Genomic DNA, 19,390 nt, shown 5'->3' with positions numbered 1-19,390 from the left:
AAATCACTATAAGAAATCTATTTGTTTGATTGGCTCTTGCATAAGCCCATTGTTAACAGTACTGGCAAACCGACCATGTAATCTACATGTCTAGTTTCAAAAGAAACTGCAGCTTAAAGCCATTAACAGAACTCTGTTTTGTCTTTACTCCAACTCATCTGTGGCGCTTTGAAACATTTTTTATTACTCTTGTCTTCACTTGCAAAACACAAATATGCATTATAGGCAGAGGTTGGGATGCAGAAGCTGATTAAGGCAAGCAGTGGACAGTGGTGGTGTGGTCATAACAGTAAACCACTTAAGTGAATATGTGTATTGAAATAAACTATGCCCTCATAATGTGTCACAAGTATCTAAATAAGCTTCTTTTTTCATTTTCTGTAGCTGTGGGTGCTACAGCGGTGTATCCCATTGATCTGGTGAAGACACGTATGCAAAACCAGAGGAGCAGTGGTTCCCTGGTGGAAGAGCTCATGTACAAGAGCAGCTTCGATTGCTTCAAGAAGGTGGTGCGCTATGAGGGCTTCTTCGGCCTTTACAGAGGTCAGTGTGCTTGACCATAAATTGAAACTTTGTTTATTTAATGTTTAATGTGAAATATTCACATGGTCTTAGTTCTGCATGTAAGCCTCATCATCATCATCTCTGAGCTTATCATGCAGCATTTGTTCTGCATTAAAAATACAGCAGCTTGCATGTGTTGGAATGTTTATTATGCATTCACTGTTACACATCACTTATACTTTCCAGATCTTTCCATTAGGCATGTAGAAATCACTCCATGAACAGTGTTTCCAGGAACATGGTGGTGGTAGGTTCAACATACGTATTATTATGTGAGAACGAAATTTTAAATTTACAGACAGCCTTTAGAAAAAACAACTCACAGGTAATCAAATCCACAAAAAGGTTTTGAAAAAAAAGGGGGCAGAGAGAGAAGAAAGAAAAACGAGTAGTAGGGACGATAAAAGAGGAGACAAGAGGAGAAGAAAAGTGCAGGCTGGATGGAGGGCGGTGTAAGTTCACCTCTCTGTTGACCTGTCTCCTTTGAAGTGATTACCGGCTGGCTGGGGACTTTCAGAGCAGGACAATGAACGTCATACGCGAGGCCACATACCTTTAGGCCTGTGTCATGATGTGGTGATGTCGCATGTCTGGCCTTACACACTCATACAAACACATACGCAGACACCGAGCAGACTCACAAGTATGTAGGCATGCAGGTGACTTCTTGGGCATACAGGTACGCACATACCGGGGCATGACATCCCTAATGACTACTTGCCCTATCCTCAGGGTGTGTGTGTCCGTATCGTGGGGGTCAGATTGAAAAAAAGGTCCCCAGGAACAGTGTCGGGGCCCTTTTAAAAATCTCATGCTTTTGATTGACAGCACCGGGCTCCCAAGAGGAAACTTGAATGCTTGAATTTCTGTGGGAAACACAAAGGCCCTCAAAAGTGGAATGGCTTCACAGACACAGAGGCAGATGGGTTTGGCGACAGACAGGCAGGCAGGCAGGCAGGCAGGCAGGCAGGCAGGCAGGCAGGCAGGCAGGCAGGCAGGCAGGCAGGCAGGCAGACAGGCAGGCAGGCAGGCAGGCAGGCAGGCAGGCAGGCAGGCAGGCAGGCAGGCAGGCAGGCAGGCAGGTAGGTAAGCCAAACTGTAGTTATGTAATATAAGATCAGAGTGCGTTTGCTAAAAACCACACAAGAATGTATGCTTAGTGAAGAAGACGCAAAATTGACACAATTGCTAATCTATCATGATGCCAGGATCTCTCAACAAAACAACAGAAGAGAAACAGGAGGATCTTTTCCACCTTTCTTTTTTTTTTTATGGGTTTTAGCAAAATGAATTTGGTGTGGTTTTCCATGTCGTCTTGTGTGTTTATGCTCGTACAGTATGTTGTGTGCTGAGGAAAGAGTGTCAGCGTTTGGAAAAAAAGTATTTAAAAAATGATTTTACTTTTTTTTTTATGAGTTCCAGGCAGGTACATTCGCCAAGCTCCAAATTGAGTATATGATTATGTGTGTGTGTGTGGCCTCGTTATACACAAACTACTGTAGATTATTAAATGTGTTTGCTACTTTGAGGAAATTGTGTGTTTGTGAGTGTGTGTGTGCGTGTGTGTGTGTGTGTGTGTGTCCTTCTTGCCTTGGGGCTGGGTAGGGGGCCAAGTTTCATTTTGCTCTGTTGTGATTATTTTGTTTATTTTTATCCTGCTCCGGGTTGTAATTGAGGTCTGCGTAAACTTTTGGTCGGTTTGTTTTATACTCTGCCCTTTTTTCCTATTCTGGGAAGCAGTTTCTCCCTCTTCATCCTCTCTTTCTTCCTCTCTCTCTCTCTCGTTGCTACTCTGATGTCCCCACACTCCACATCAATAGATTTCATTAGCGTCTGGGGGATCTTGCAGGGGTTGGACACATGCGACGGGAAGCCACACATCATGTGGACTGTGTGGAAGTGGTATATGTATGTATGTATATGCATGTATGTGTGTGCGTGTGTGTGTGAGTGAGTGAGTAGGGGTACCACAGCACTCTTTTTTTTCCTAATCATCTGGTCTTTTTCTAATGATAGGTCTTGTACCACAGCTACTGGGTGTGGCGCCCGAGAAAGCCATAAAGCTCACAGTAAGTCACTGCGTTAGGAAGCACATAGAGACACACATGCACATTCACACAGACAGAGACCCATGAATCTATTTCGTCACTTCAATCCTTTGGATTGATTTTATATTTTGCAATACTCCACACAAAGGTAGATGACCTACTGTGTAGTTGCACAGGCTCAAAACCTGCTTAACCTTCCTGTATTCCTGACATCTGTTAACTGTCAATCAAGCATCTTGACAAACAGCATCTACGGCACTTAGTATTTGTGGTGCAAACAGCAGCACTACAACATGTCAGTGTATGCTGACTGATGCTGAATGCTTTAAATGTAAAGTTAGAAACTCCTGTTGGGAATTAAAACAATGAAACATTGTCAAAATTAAGGCACATTAATATTTATTCCATTAATTTTCTGCATTTTCAGGTCCTACATAAAACATTGTATGCTCTATAATGACTATATATTCATATAGTGTCCCACCTTACCTGCTTGGTCTTTTCCTGATATTGTAACCTTTGTTGTTTCAGGTGAATGACTTTGTGCGAGGAAAGACCAGACAGAAAGATGGCACAGTCCCCCTGGCAGCGGAGATCCTGGCCGGTGGATGTGTAAGTCAAGTCAGCTGTTGGATTTTGTAAGAAGTAAAGTGTTAAACTAGATCGGTGATGAACACCAAATTGAGTGTTACATTCAGGAGCTTTTTTAAACTTTTAAAAAGACACAACCGTTTTTATGTTTTGGGGTGTGCCGTATCATATTGTTCATGATAGTGCTTGCAGAGTTTTCAGTGAGATTAAAAAGAAATGTCATATCATGGTAATGACTGAGGAGGAGCAGCAAGCTCGGCTGAAAGCTGATGTAACATTGCTGCAGCCCTGCTGGTAAGGAGCTGAGTCCAAAAAAGGCAGCAGCTTTGGTAATATGGAAGTGGTTTGGTTATAAAACGTCTACAACAAAAAACAGTTATATGTGTACAGTATGTAAAAGAACGGCAACTGCAAAAAGGGGCAAAACAACAAACTTAATTCACCAAGACATGAAAAATCCAAAATGTGCTGATAGTTTTTCTTGGTTATGTCAGAGTCAAATGCTACCAAACAGCCATACCTCGTCACCAGGTAAAGGCTCCCGTCCCACATCTCTCCTATGAGAGTGTCGTGAATATATTGTAAAACTGGCCACAGATAATCTCCCTGTTTGTGCTTAACTCAAATTCAGTCAACATTTCATATTTCAGTGTTTGCTTCCCCAAAATCCCAAACATGCAGCCCCTCTCCTTCCCTCTTCATCATCCTGGCTCTTCAAACTGCACTGTGCTGAAATGATGCTGTGCAGTATATGGAAAGTATATGCAGTACTGAGGCAGCATACATCTCTCAGCTATGTTTACCTGTTTTCTGAGTGCCGCCCCTCTGACAGTTGAGCAGACAGACACGGAGCTGTTTGGATGCCAGAAGTCACCGTTTGTTGATGGAACACGTAACGATCACACATGAAAGAGAAAACAAGCGTACTGTACATGCTCGCACGAGTGTGTGCATACATGACAAACAGAAGAGCATGCGGGTACATGGACGCACACACACACACACACTTCCAGGGAGGACACGAAGATTGACAGCGGCTGCTACCTGAGACTCCCCCACCGCTACCCCCACAAGTCTGTTACCTGCTCCCCTCCCATCATAGGTTTTGATCACTGAGCTGTCACAGTCTCCCACCAGTGCACGTACACACACACGCAGACTGTGAGTCCACCAAGGCCGGCAGCTTTAGCCTGAGCAAATGAAAGAAGGTCTTTCACTCAACCCTCTTTTGATGCTGATCACTAAAGCAAAGTATTTCAGGATACACAAGTCATTATGGATTTAGCTCCACTCAGGCACAATCAATTGACCTTATTAGTTCTAGGAATATGTTGAAGAAATGTTTTAGCACCGCACATTTGCTGCAACTTAAATGTAGTGTTCCATTTTGGATGGCAACAAAATGAAGAAAAGAAAAGGGGAGTAAGTACAGGAAAGCAAATGTACTGAAGAAATGTTCCACACGGTACTGGGTGTGAAAAGTAGTGGTTGCCTTTTTTTTGTACAACCCGTATGGATTGAGAAGCAGAACCATAACAGATGCATAGGGAGAGGAGGGGATAAATGTAGAGGAGAGGAGCGTGGATGGATGTATTTTTCCTCTTTTCCTCCGTGAGCCGTCGTGACAGCTCCTTTCATCCTGGCTGAGGCCCCGGTGTTAGTGCTGGCACTGCACTCTGCCAGCCACTTTATCTTACACACACACACACACACACACACACGCACACACACACACAGAAGTCCAACCCTCCTCAATCCCTTTTTTAGTGAGGTTCCAGCCACAGCACATGAAATCTGTTTATATCATTTGGTAGCTGTGAAAGTGTTGGTTTGGACCACAGTGTCAGCCTCAGGTCCACAGTCTATAAAGAAAAGACAGAAAGAGAGAGAGGGAACAGGGGAATAGTCATGTTATATGTTCCCTTCTGTGTCCTAAACGCATCGAAAGCAACTGCTCTAACGTGCTGCTCCTCTCCTCTTCTCACCTACTTTTTCCTCTCCTCACCTCCTCCTCTTGCTCCCTCCTCTTTCCCTCTCTAAGCCCCGCGGCTCAGCATCATTAAGCTCCCATGCAGGTTGCCAGTTTCTAATGATTATTTGGTAAGAATGGCATGCTCCGTTGACTGAGCTGGCTCGATGCTTATCTGGCAGTCACTGGCCTGCATTTTAGGACTTAAGTTACGCAAAATACTCGCCGAGGGGAGGAGCGGGGCAAGACTTAGAGTCAAAATAAAGTAGTACTTTGTTCGCGTTCATTGTGAATGTATCACAGTTTGCATGGCTGGTTTAAGTCTTAGTAATAGGTTTCTTATTCAGGCCTGAATTATGAAAACATTATCAGAGAATCTAATACGCACACACAAACCTGCACATATAGCATGATGGGCGTTTAATACAAATGAAAGTGTGATTAGTATTTATGGATAGCGGCTAACGCTTTCAGTGGGTGCTAATCTGTTGTATGGCCATAAGTGAGAAGTTGGTGTGTGCATTTGTGTTGTGAGCGGGGTGGGGGTGGGGGGGTGGTTCCTCAAACATTACTAAGCTCTTTCTGCACCACACACATACATACACACACACACACTCAGCCAGGAGCTGTGATGCGTGCATAAGGTGCTGACGTCCCAGGTTTCTAAGGATCACCTTGCCTTGTAATTACCTGAGAATCATGACAGAGCCGCCAACGCTGTCACTCCATAATCACAACCCTCAACCTCTCCACCTCAGCCTCGACCTTCCCTCACTTCTCTTGTTTTGACTACTCCTCTCTCTGTTTCTGTCTCACAATCTTTTTCTCTCTCATTAGCTCACTTTGTTTATTTGTCCGATTCTCTATTTTCCACTCTTCTTCCCCCCCGTCCAGGATGTTCAAAGTTTTCGAGTGATTTTCCACAGTTAAGTAGGAATGTGGGATGGCGGAGCGAACAAAAAGCTCCGCATTGTCACTCCTTTTATCTCATGTTGTCAGGTCTAATTGTCAGCTCGTCTCTCTGAACAATGTTGTTGTTTACTCTCCTCAAGTAAACAACATCTCCATCTCCTCCATCTCCAGTCTCATTAGTATCCAATTGAAGCAGCCAACACCGCTAGGGGCCGGAGCCAATAGCCTCTTAATGCTGGCGCTATTAGCCAGCATGTAATCAACTAGGTTATTTCCATAAAACAAGTCATAAAGAGTTAGCTGTGAGATGTAGCAGCCCTCCTGCTATTCACAGCCTCTCATTGGGTCTGGAAGGGAAGCTGTAGCCCACTATAGCGACTGCACACACCTTCAATGAGACTATTATGATCTCTGTCCCTCCCTCCTCCCTCTCGTCTCTTATGGTAACACTTAGAACTGAGGGACATTTAGCAAAAAAAAAAAAAAAGAAGTTGCAGATTGGAGCTTGATGCTTTCCCACAAGGCAACAGACAAGACGCACAATCCATCATTCATAATGAAGCGAATGGACAAGGGTGAGACAAGGAGAGAAACAACAACAAACAGACCAGGCCTATTTAAGACAGACCCGGCGCCATGGCAACCAATTGCTGTCTAATTGCGATGTGCCGCCCTTTTGCGTGTAGCTACGGTAACCACTGGCAACCGTAGCAAAGGGAGACAATATTAGAGGAGATGAGAGAGATCGTTTGAGGAGAGGTCAGAACAAGAAAAGCAGCGAGACAATGCTGGAAAAGAGAGTGAGAATTTAAGGGAAAAACCTGCCAAATAAAGAAACGATCTAAACATTTCTCAGAGCTGTGAAGCAGTTTGGAAATGCCGTCATGTTCCCTGACTAGACACAGTCAACCATTTGTCTTGCCACAACTCCACCACAGCAGCTACCTCTTATACTTAAAAGCCTGACCGACCTGAAAGGCACACAGACCTGTCTGAACTTGCTGCGGTGTTGTTGCCCTCCCCTCACAAGTGCAGGTTTGAGAGGTTAGCGAGAGAAAGACAAGTACCCGCAGGGTCTGCATGATGAAGACAAACAGCTGACAGACTCGACTGCATCAGCTGCATTTCCCGGTACTCTCCTGTGCTCTCCACATGCTGTTTGGCAGCTGGTTCCTGAGGTGACAATGTTGTGAAGTTGCATCACTTGCTGCAGTGGGTCCCAAGCAAGATAATAGTTACATTTCCAATCTCGATTGTATTATAATGGGTTTGATTATTCAATTAGTGCAGCATGTTGAAATGAACACTTTGTCTTCAGTTAAACTCAGACATTCAAAATCTCATATTAAAACGGGGAAGATTAATTTTGAAAGTTGGTGTGGAATTTGTGGCATCTTATATGTCAGAGTCAGTTTCTGTTTAAGTATCCAGTTCATTTGTCTCTCTTTGACATTCATTCTATTGATTTCTTTTATCTTTCTCTTCCTACAGGCTGGTGGCTCCCAGGTGATCTTCACCAACCCTCTGGAGATTGTAAAGATCCGTCTGCAGGTGGCAGGAGAGATCACCACAGGGCCGAGGGTCAGTGCCCTGTCTGTCATTAGGGACCTTGGCTTCTTTGGACTTTACAAGGTGAGAAACGCTGCAGGGATCAGACCTGCTTGTATGTGTGTGTGTGTGTGTGTGTGTGTGTGTGTGTGTGTGTGTGTGTGTGTGTGTGTGTGTGTGTGTGTGTGTGTGTGTGTGTAACATTGTGCAACTTATTTTCATGAAATACTTTTTGAAACACTACTTCTTTTGCAAAAGAAAGTACAGTTTCAATGGTTAATTTTACTTCCTCTGATACTTCTTGGTGGCAATTTTTAACTGTTCAGCTAATAGATAGTAAGGCTAACACTCATATTACAGCTGAATAGGAACACTACAATCCCAATTCCAAAAAAAGTTGGGATGCCGTGTAAAACATGAATAAAACAGAATGTGATCATTTGCTAATCCTTTTTGACGTATACTGCAATGAAAACAGTACAAAGACAATATAAATGATAGATTTTACCTCATCAACTTCAATGATTTTTGTAAATATCTGCTTAATGTGAATTTGATGTCAGCAACATGTTTCAAACAAGTTAGAACAGGAGCAAGAAAGAACTGGGAAAAGTTAGGTAAGGTAAACAGGTTCATTGGTAACAGGTGAGAGTATCATGATTGGGCATCCTGGAAAGGCTCAGTGTTCACAAGCGAATGATGGAGTGAGGTTCACCACTAAAGGATATTAATACTTGGGCTCAGGAACACTTCGTAGAACCGTTGCCGGTAAACACAGTTCATTTGCAAATGATTGCATTCTGCTTATATTTTACATTTTCCACAGCGTCCCAATTGAGGTTGTACTTCAGAGTGCGCTGTAAATAAACGCAGTAGTCTTAGTCCTCTCTGATATTTTCTGCCAGTAATCCCGTGGAGTCAGTCAGTATTGTTGTGTTACATAATTGTGGGAATTAGATTTTCCTCCATTCCTCTCTACAATAAAATGCCACCATCATAACTTTCACTGATTGTCAACGCCAAAGTCACTTTGAAAATGTGTTATTGTTCAGTGTGTTTAGGGTCATGCTACAATTTGTTTATGAGGACTGTTACAACCTCTTGGTCTCCTGCCCCAGCATTTCAGAATAGTCACTGAATCATCAGCCAAGTCATGCCTCTGAATGGGCTGAAGAAATGAACTCTGAGCAGTTAAAACCAGTCCATTACAACATATCAGTGAGACGATAGTAGACATTCAAGAGATTTCTAGCTTGATCATATTTGTCTTTAAATGAGAGGTTGAATTAAAGTAGAAGGCCAAGTTATGTTTTATGTAATACTGAATTCAAGTTAGATGTGTTGCTACTAGATTAATTGGCAAGTCATTACCAGACGTCCCGTATCCATTCTATTGTATTTTCATCAGCCTCACAATTTCACAACAATCCATTAGTTCTCATTCCTGTTATGACTAAATCATGTGCAATTTTTCTATTAACTATTGTACAACTATACATATTACCTAACCCCACATCAGCTATCATTTAAATCAACAATTCCATGTGGTCTCCTGTTCAAGAACAAGAAAAGGCACAATTTATGCTAAAAGCTGTATTTAACCTTAATTGCCATAATTGGTATTTTTCAGTTGCACTGGGCTAAAAATTACAGTGTACTCTTTGAACATATTAGAGTTGTATGATATTATGCACCCAACACATTGTAAAGCAAGCATGAAAGATTATAGTGTCAAAAGAGGCTAATATCAAAATATAGCTGTGTTGGTGTGCTTTATATTTTCTGTAGTTTCAGAGTTATTATTGTAATAAACATTGTGACTTCTAACAGTGTGTACCAGTGATGGTGCGCAGACACAGTATTCTCTGGATGCTATCAAAGAAGCTGCGGCTACCGCTAACATTAGCAGTTAAACTGGCTCGATGAGGACATTAGCCCTCAGGGTGAAACAGAGCATGCCTAATTAAATTACATAAATAAGTCCTAATGGAGCTTGGCAGGGGAGATTCTGCTTCAACTGTAAACACAATCAACTGTGAAAATGTCAATCTCATACCTGCGGTTGGATTAATTTGCAAGTAAGATGATGGCACTTGTTCCGAGTAGTGAACTATTTTTCAATGAGGATCTAGCCTTCCTCAGACTGGACTCAACTTCTAATAGTCTGCTGATTGTTTGCGACGCTGGACCTCATCACACCACATTTCCCAGGTTTCTCTGTGCTGTTTTCTGCGTCTGCTCATGTGACCACCTGTCAGCACTGACAACTTCCATGTAAACCCTCCAGTTCTGTTAGCAAGGCTGTGATAGACTGTGGAGCCTCCCCTTGTCTCTGTCTACCTGCTCTAATTTATGGCTCTGTTGGACTTTGTGTGTCCATATAGCTTCTGTCTCCATTCAACTGTCTGTGAGAATGCTGCTCCATGCTGCATTCCCCGTATGAGTGTGTGTAAACGTGTGCATGCTCGTGCACATGCCTCATTGTGTCCTGGTCCATGCATAGAGAGGAGACAAAGTGCATTGAGAAAGCAGTAGCGGTGTTGGTGGTGGTGGGGAGGTGGGGAGGAGACGAGCTCCAGCCTGCAAGCCCCAGACGGGCTGGCTCCGGAGGGGCTGCACCCAGGCACAGAGCTGCCTTTGTCAGGGTAATTATCCTGACGCTCACCCTCTGCTGGTGGAGCTACCACTTGGTAGGGTGGCTAACGCACTAGCGCCACCATTCATCAGTGGGGGAAAGTTGTCAGTGTAGGAATATCAACCCAGTAGACATGTTTATGAACTCATTGTGTTTATGTTTCTTCTTGCGTGCATCAGATGCATTTTGTATTTTGCTGCTCAACTAATTAATTTATTTCATCTTGGTGTTAAAGTTTTTACGTACACACACACACGCACACACACACACACACACACACACACACACACACACACACACACACACACACACACATACACACACACTCTCTCGGCTGCTACCCAGCCAGTGCATTACCCAACCCAACACCATTACCCTGATATTAAGGCTTCTTGTCCCAGTCCCTGTGACGCTGCTTGTCTGTCCTGCCTCGATAGAATCTCCCAGCTTTCAGCGGCCGCTCGGGCCCCAGCCAGCCAGCAGGAGGGACAGGCAGACAAGAAGTGCCTGAGGAAAGAGAGGGAAAGAGATAGCCCAGGTACCTGCCAATCCTCTCTGTGTGTGTGCGTGTGTGTGCATGTGTGTGTGTGTGTGTGTGCATGTGTGTGTGTAGGAACCAAAGGATTATCCCACAGGAGTTAAATGAAGCCTGTCCAAAACAGGGAGACCCTGCCCAGCTCTTTAAACACCTACTGTTGACTGTAGTTGCTGTATCAAGAAGGTGGCAGCGGGCCAGCAGCCTTGAAATACAGCAGGAAACTCAATAGGCTTGATGATATAGTGTTGTTTACACTGGCAGACAAGGAGTCATCTTCGTCAGCCAGTCTGTCTTTCTCTGCTTTTCCCACTCTTTTTTTCCTGTCAGCTTTGCTTGTGGAGCTGCCGCCCTCACCTGCTGCTGAGGACACTGATCGTTTGCATATGAAGAGACGTTTGTCTGACATGTTGCGGTCGATCTTTCACTCTGCCGTAAGGAGGCTTTTGGAAGTAGTTTCTTTGGCTCGAACATCAGTTGACGCTTGAATAGCTGGTTTGTGAACACACAGTTGATGTTACATATTGTGGCTAGAAAAAAAAAAATCCATCTTGAGCCAGATGTCAAGGTGTGAATCCCCCGAGCCCCATCGTTCTTTCTCTACTCTGCCTTCTGTCTTTGTTTTCCTCTTTCTGAGAGTGTCACTCCTTACCCCAATATTATGAGCATAACGTCTCATTTTGCCTCTGATTGTCTTTCCGTAGGGTTCCAAGGCCTGTTTCCTGCGGGACATCCCCTTCTCAGCCATCTACTTCCCCTGCTATGCCCACACCAAGGCTTACCTCAGTGACGAGGACGGACGGATAGGACCGGTCAAAATGCTGTTTGCTGGAGCGTTGGCAGGTAAAATGCTTCCATCCCTTCAGATTTTTTTTTTTCACAAACTGTACCTGCAGGCTCCTTGATTAAAAAACATGTATGTGTGCTTTCTAGGAAGCTGTTCTTAGGAACATACTGTCCATGTTCACAAGTGTTAGAGGAAATTAATGCACCAGATTTTTCTCTTTAATAATGAATCTGGCGCTTTTGAGACTAAATGTAGCCACTGATCATCATTCATTTCTCTGCCATAATTGGCATGCTAAGGGCATTCTACTGTGTGCATTTAAGCAGGCCTAACATAATACATGCGTGCAACAATAAATGAAAAATCCTTGGAGCAGTGCAAACGAGTCGTCTTAGTCAACTCTCATTTTTGCTCTGGTTTTGGTCTCCACCAACTCCTGAGGTAAATATTTACCTCTTTAACTGCCAGATGCTCTGCTATGTTCACCAGCTAGTTGCTTTGTTGGTGGACAGATAGCGTCATTTTTAGAACTATTTTGCTGCCTGCTGAGGCCAAAACAACCCTGATGAGAGTGGTTAAAGGCAGCTAAAACAGGAAAGTTGTGGGTCGTAAAACCAAAACAATGAGCTGAAAGACGTTAACACACTTTATAGACTTTAAGGGAAGGGCAGAGTTGCGTTATGATCTCTGTGGCTTCATTGCCACGAGGAATCCCTTTCACTCACAAGTCATGTGATTTGTCAATATGAAAATATTGATAATAGCAGCTTTAAGATAGAATTTAATTTTTGAATCTTTGATCTTTTACGCGAGACAACAAACAGGAAAAGTCACTCAAATCTGTGACAACGTAACATTCTACTCGCTGCCATCACTTTAAGTATGAGTGGATGTCATGATGCTAAGTGTAACTATCTGACACGCAGTTCCTTTACAGTTCAGTTGTCTGGACTTTACAATCCTATGCTGCATTTTAGAATATGTCCTGAAGTATTTCCCCCTTCATAGTGAGCCAAAAAGCTTTGTTCAGCCCCTGAGGCAACATGTAGAGCGCCGATGTTTGTGCAGTGAAGTCTTTGGTCAGATCCAGTTTTGAACAAAGTGTGAGAGCAGGTCCCTCTCTGCACTCACCTCAGACCTCTGCAGGCCCGCAGTAACAGTAGCAGAGCTCAGAGTTTGGAAGCCAGGCAGCCGCTGACCGCAGGCTCCATGGCGGTAGCTGCTAATTAGAGCGCTGCTCAGTGATTGGGGACTGGGGTTTTGGAGCTCTGCAGCAGGGAAGCGCCTCAGATGCCTGCCAACCAGGCCGGCAAGGAGGCTTTCCAGTCCTAATAATGTACATGCACATACACACGAAGGCAAACATGCCTGCGCATACTTTATGCATGTTCACCCTGCAAGAATGCATGCAGGCCTGTCTGTAGGTTAGTCATAGTGACGCAATGAGGACCAACAACTAACTGATGACTTAACAGCTTTATCCTCTGCATGAAAATATGATCAGTCCGAAGCTGACTTTTAACATTGGATCCATCTCTAAAGTAAACACTAATAGCAGACCAGCACTCTCCTGCCAAGTTAAAAGACTTTAAAGCATTTGCATAATAGACTTAATATTTGTTTTGAATCCTCAGAGATGTGTCAGCAGCACTCTTTTTCTTCTCGACGCAGAGGCACAGCACAACATGGAAAAATCATAAATCCTGCGTCCCTCCTCCATTTTTACTCTGGTTTCTCACCACAAGACTGGCAGCCACGGCCCACAGACTCCGAGCTGAAACGAGCCTCATGATTTCTTTATTTTTTTCGTTAGTTCGACACATTTATCATCCTTCTTTCACATATATTTATCAGCGGTTATAGCATTCTGGCAATTAGTGTTTTACAGTCAGCACAGGAAATTGAATTACACGCGCAGTTTGCACAGCATTATTTAGCTGGGCATTACTCTGGTCTGTGAAGAACATGGTGTTGGCCATCTCTAACTCGCATTAGCGCCGCATGTGAGAAAGAGTTATGGAGGGAGTTTTTGGCCTCGTTCGTTGTGGGGTGTAAGGAATATCCGTGTTGTGCAGTCTGACTGTTCGTCAATATCCTGACAACTACCGGCCAGACCGCTGTGAGACTTTGCAATACTCAATCTCCAGAGAGGGATTTCCAATATTTCTGATGAACCCCTTAAATGACTTAAGCGCGGCAGCCAGGTCAAACATTTTTGCTCAAGACGGGATAAACAATCATTTTAAATGTAGTCATGTCCAGCTGAAACAAGTCGATCTGATGATAAATGAGTGGACGGAAAATTTTTGTGCAGCTATTTTTCAAGCAAAAATGTCAGACATTCGCTGGTTTCATCTTCTTAAATGTGAGCGTTTGCTGCTTTTCTCTGTTCTGTATCAGTGCGACAGACACCCTGTGGCCTTTTTGACCACTAGTCTCATTACAGAGAAATGTTTTTACGAGTGGGTTCCTGTTTGGGTAGTGACATACAGAGGGACACGCACGCATATGCACGCAGGGGCACTCGGACAGATTCACATCCTGCTGTTGCATTCAAACTGTGACTGGTGGCAGTGATGCGTCAAGAAGCGCAGCGCTGCACCACCAAAGGGGACGATGAAGAAGACCGCTAGTGAGCAAACACGAGGACGGAAACGCACGCAGCGTGTTTGCTAGACCTCACGGATGCACACGATGCAGTGAATGCAAACAGCTTTTGCTTGTTTACAGTAATAAACCTCGACAAACGGGCTTTAAATTCACATTTTTTGGATGTTATGTTTTGGCTATTATGATATTGTCTGCTGATGTATTGCTAGTTTAGTCTATTCTGTACACTTGAGGTCTGTTGCGTGTTTATCTGATGTGGAAGAAGAATCCCTCCTTCCTGAAGTGTCGTCCATTTTTCTCCTGGTTAAAGGGTTTTTTTTGGGGGGGGGGGGTCTTTCATCATCCAAATCGAGGGTTGAATAATAGAGGTGTTAAATGCTGTACAGGTTGTAAAGCCCCTTTTTTGATTAGTTGTCTGCAGGTATATAAATAAAACATCATACTCACAAACATTAATTATGAAGAGAAAATAATACTTTGTCTTTATTCCACACTGTACTTTCCCTCTTCCTCTCCTATCCTCTTTTCTCCTCTCCTTCCTCCTCTCTTCTCCCTCTCCTCCTCAGTTCAGTGCAGGTGGTCAGTCTCCACCGGGTGCCAGTCTGCTACCTAATGCTGAGTTGATTAGGCTTGCTGAATAGCTCGTTTGGCCGTTACAAAAACCAAGAAGTCAGAGTAAATCGTCAAGAGGGCAGTTGATGGTAATGACCGAGCCATCAATGATTGAGTCCATTCATGGCTGAAGTGGCTGGAGAGGGGGTTTTGCAGTCACTCCCTTCAGTCAGCCAGTCACTTTCTCCGGCGCACGGGGCACAGTGTGCATTGCTCTCATTACCGCCCATTGTCTGGCCCCTTTCAAACGCCTGTAAGAAAAGTGCGAGAGGCAGGAAAGGGAGAAAAAAGGTAGAGATTAAATAATGGCCTCACTGGTGGTATAGATTGGTTGATGGTGAAGTGATAGGAACTGGCCCCTACTTGTGTATAGTGCATGTATGTATCAGACCTGCTGCAAGATGGTCAAGATCCAAGATGACGTGTCTTAAAAGAGGGAACAAAGAACGCTAAAGCCACTCTATCAGATGCAGTTATGATGAATCGCAAGATTTCATTCGCTCCCTGATGGCTGCTTTCTACAATCTCGTCTCATTTGTTTGGGACTGATTTTTAAATCTGGGCTTATTTAGAATCAAACACATCCCAAGAAACGTCGCACAACTAAACAGCTTTTTGCATCCCCCTTCCCAGGCATGCCAGCGGCCTCTCTGGTGACCCCAGCTGACGTGATCAAGACCAGGCTACAGGTGGCAGCACGTGCCGGTCAGACCACCTACAGCGGCCTGGTGGACTGTTTCTGGAAGATTCTCAGAGAAGAGGGACCCCGGGCCTTCTGGAAAGGAGCTGGAGGTAATGTTCACTGAGGTCAATAAAGCACCGTGCTCTTCATCCTGACATAAGTTTAACAGATCGCACATGTACAAGTCCATATAGTGTTGATTTTTATTTGCTTTTGCACATGTGGAACTTGAAGATGCATGTTACAGTTTTTTTTATTTTTAATCAGTAGCGTTGTTTTGTTAATCCCATGCAGGATGGGCCAAATGTTTGGCATCACACAGAAATAAAACCTAATTATATAATATTTCTCATTGCATAAATGTACACTGGAACATGAGTTCATCGTGTTTGCGTCACTTCTGAAACCAAATCTTGATTAATCTCTTGTGTAGATTATTGCCCATATAAACAGAGAATCAGCACATTTCTACCCCTTCTTGCAGCGCGTGTGTTCAGGTCCTCGCCTCAGTTTGGAGTGACCTTGGTGACCTATGAGCTCCTGCAGCGCTGGTTCTATGTCGACTTCGGAGGACCGTAAGTCTCGTTCTCTGTTAGCTTTGTTGCTGATCTAATTACAAAACTCTAATCTACCTGTGAAACCATATAAACACACAGATATTCCTTCTTGCCTCACAATATTCCAGCTTGTTCATCCCGTTAGCAAAGAGCATCTCCCTCAGGAACAGCAGGGTTAATGTCAGCAGACAGTAGCTCGTCCTCCCTCCTCTACCACAAAGAAATGCTGCAAGACCAAAAATAATTCCTGTGCACATTAGCTGACACGCTGCAGCCCTCACTCAAAACTCTGGATGTGACCATTTTCTCCAACTGGAGTGTTTTACCACACAGCGATCAGGGCAGGCAGCAGCCATTTGACTTGCACATGTACTTCCTCCACTTTTGAGACTGAAACAAGCTCATTTTCCTCCTCAAAATAGGTCCCTCTCAGGAATAATTCACACTGAGAGAAATGCTTCTTTTAATGGACAGCTGTGCTGCACATGCATGTGTTCGCTGGATGGCTCACGAGTTCGACATGGAGCCGCCGCTCCCAAAGACAGCGAAACAAAGTCAGGCGTGTTGCGATTGGGAGCGAGTCGATGTGCGCTCTGCCCTTCACAAAGCGTCGTGTTAAATCAATGAGGGATTTGATTTAGGTCTGTGTTTATGTTGAACTGCTCCATTTTCTGTGAAGATGTTTATTTGTGTGGTGTTGAATGCGATAATGTTAATGAATGATGATGATAAGCCTCCTGTCTGTGCGCGCTCCCTTTCTCCCTGACGTGGTTAAAATAACACTTTGCGCTGTGTTTATGTTGTTAAACACTCTGACTCTACCGCTCCTCACCTTTCTCTCCCTTCTTCCTCCTTTATTCAACTCTCTCGCTGTGCCTCTGGCTTCCTCCCCCGTCTCTTTTTCCCTCTCTCCACACCGCAGAAAGCCGGCTGGCTCCGAGCCCACCCCCAAGTCTCGGATCAGCCTGCCGGCGCCCAACCCCGACCACATCGGAGGCTTCAGGTTGGCCGTGGCCACGTTCGCTGGCATCGAGAGCAAGTTTGGACTCCATCTCCCACGCTACACGGCGGCAGCAGCACAGGCGGCGGCGGCGGCCCCCTCCACCCCCTGAACCTCCACGGGTTGCAGGGGGGTAAGTGAAAGAGGGGGCTTGAATGTTTTTCAGCACTCCAAGTCATTGTTTGTAGTATTTTAAGTTATTTATTTATAATTTTTCTTATAATCACATATATATAATAGATTTTTATGCAGCCATATGGACTAGTGAGATGTTATTGTTATTATTTTACCTTTGACTGATCATATTGAAATGTGGTTTAGGTTTTCATACACTTCAGCTGGTACAGTATATGCACACAGGGCTGGCAGAGTTTAATCGCAGCTTAACTGCCTGCTTCCTTTTGGAAATATCGACAATGACACACGGTTGCAGCTTTTTCCAGTGTCTTCCTTTTGTTGCTAATCAGAAGCACATTCTGATCATAGCTGTGGCACTTCTGTACATATGAGATATCCAGAGACATATTTTCATATCTATATGGCTATTTTGCTCCTGAGTTGCTCTGTGTGCCGGTTTGATCAGATGTTTCCACAAGAATGTGACCTAAAAGTACTTGAATGTAAAGACACAGTAACATCGGATTGTACACAATGTTTACTGTTGTAAGATGTTTGTTTCAGGTCTAAAATGTAAGCATAGTGTAAATATCAGAGAGATGAGTATCTAAACTTGTACAGTACAGACAATGTAGGAGTTACATATGGTGTGTAATAACTGTGCCTTACTGTACGTATGGCAGCAACATGTGTACTGAGAGTAAAGAGACACTTATATTAGTAAAGTGAATGCATGCTGGAGTTTTCTTTGTCTTCCCAGGTTGAAAACACAACACAGCAGTTCATCAGCTACGCTTTAATAGTAGCAGGTTTCACAGCGAGCACTCTGCGTTACAATATACCTCTTGATAATTGTTACACTTCATTAAAGAATATACAGTTGTTGCTCTCGTTCAGAACAGAAGACAAAGTGCCAATACCACACGTGACTCAGCTCCTCACACCCTGAAACACTGACACAAAGCAGCCACAAAGCCCCACGTGTGAAAACATCACCATAATAACTCCCACGTCTATGCATCTGGAATATTTCAGGAATGTGTCGCATGCAGGCGTAATACAGAGAAAAGAAGCACAGCGTAAAGTGAACATGACGTTTTGTAAACAATACATGAGCAGTCTATGGACCCTGCTTTATTTTTACGGTAGTGCAAAGCGTCGTTACAGTACACATATCTTTGTAAGGCTATAAGACTGCCACTTTGTATATACTGTAGGCTCACGAGTCGCAAGCAACACATCACCTTAAATCATTAAACAAATAAATAAGGGTGGACAAATCAGTAGAGGCTGACAGTTTAACAGACGGTTTGCATTTATAGGAGCGTAAATGCAAAAATACAATAAAAGCACGGCCTCGTTTGGACCTGACAGAAACTGTACATGAAAAAATAAAACAAAACAGAGTGCACATGCTACAGGGACTCCAAGAAAAGCACCCCCGCTCTCTGATTCCCTCCGCTTTGGTTTGGAGTCCTGCTCTATGAAGCCAGCTCCATAGGCCCCTCCTCCTCACCGTCCGCCCGGTTAGCCCGGATCTCCATCAGAGTACGAGCGAAGCGCCCCCAGTCATCAGTGTGAGCCACCGACAGCTGTGGGAAACGTCAGACAAACACAGGTACGTGGCGTTAAGAGCTGGGTCCGCACATCTGCATGGTGTGTATGCACCACATCTGGATGTTTGCTCGGTAACAGAGCTGCAAGTTCCACTGTCATAGCTTGTCATGATCGCAAAGGATCATCTCAAAGGATGGAAGGCAACAAAAACTGATGTTTAGCTGGAATAATATTTATCTTAATTTAGCATTTTAGCATGCTGACATTTGCTAATTAGCACTGAACAGACAGTACAGCTGAGGCTGATGGGAATGTTGTTTTTGCTGTGTTTTGGTCAGAGATGGCTGAAGTTATTATGATTCATTCTGCAGAGAACGCAAATGTGTTTCAGGGCAATCATCCAATAGTTGTTAAGACATTTCACTCAAAAACACGACGTCGTCCTCATGGTGATGTGAAAGGAAGTCAGTCCGGTTCACCAAAATCATTAGGATTCATCCACTGGGGACAATAAATATCTATAAAAAGAATAAAAAATCGTAACAATCTATTAAGTAGTTTTTTAGATATTTCAGTTGAGGGATGATAACATCAGAGCGACACTGTCATCTCTTCAGACATGGCTGAAAATTTGTATGAAGTGCACTGACCATGGGGCTAATACAA

At 43.9% G+C, this 19,390-nt stretch overlaps 2 protein-coding genes across 19 annotated transcripts in view; one reads left to right on the top strand and one right to left on the bottom strand.

Moving 5' to 3' along the window:
* The window catches only part of LOC139345616 (electrogenic aspartate/glutamate antiporter SLC25A13, mitochondrial), a 45,788-nt gene extending 27,896 nt beyond the window's left edge, over positions 1–17,892 (top strand). For both annotated transcript variants that reach the window (XM_070984330.1, XM_070984331.1), the window contains exons 11-18: positions 385–543; positions 2,581–2,633; positions 3,144–3,224; positions 7,576–7,716; positions 11,507–11,645; positions 15,445–15,603; positions 15,978–16,068; positions 16,973–17,892. In XM_070984330.1, coding sequence (XP_070840431.1) covers positions 385–543; positions 2,581–2,633; positions 3,144–3,224; positions 7,576–7,716; positions 11,507–11,645; positions 15,445–15,603; positions 15,978–16,068; positions 16,973–17,162 — 1,013 coding nt within the window. In that variant the 3' untranslated portion in view covers positions 17,163–17,892. The remainder of the gene's footprint in view (positions 1–384; positions 544–2,580; positions 2,634–3,143; positions 3,225–7,575; positions 7,717–11,506; positions 11,646–15,444; positions 15,604–15,977; positions 16,069–16,972) is intronic.
* Positions 17,893–17,948: 56 nt separating this feature from the next.
* LOC139345617 (cytoplasmic dynein 1 intermediate chain 1) overlaps positions 17,949–19,390 on the bottom strand; it is a 46,764-nt gene continuing 45,322 nt past the window's right edge. For all 17 annotated transcript variants that reach the window (XM_070984342.1, XM_070984348.1, XM_070984339.1 and 14 more), the window contains one exon: positions 17,949–18,759. In XM_070984342.1, coding sequence (XP_070840443.1) covers positions 18,649–18,759 — 111 coding nt within the window. In that variant the 3' untranslated portion in view covers positions 17,949–18,648. The remainder of the gene's footprint in view (positions 18,760–19,390) is intronic.

The sequence above is a fragment of the Chaetodon trifascialis genome, chromosome 17, assembly GCF_039877785.1.
Source record: "Chaetodon trifascialis isolate fChaTrf1 chromosome 17, fChaTrf1.hap1, whole genome shotgun sequence".
Taxonomy (NCBI): domain Eukaryota; kingdom Metazoa; phylum Chordata; class Actinopteri; order Chaetodontiformes; family Chaetodontidae; genus Chaetodon; species Chaetodon trifascialis.
This window is presented reverse-complemented; position numbering and strand designations above follow the sequence as displayed.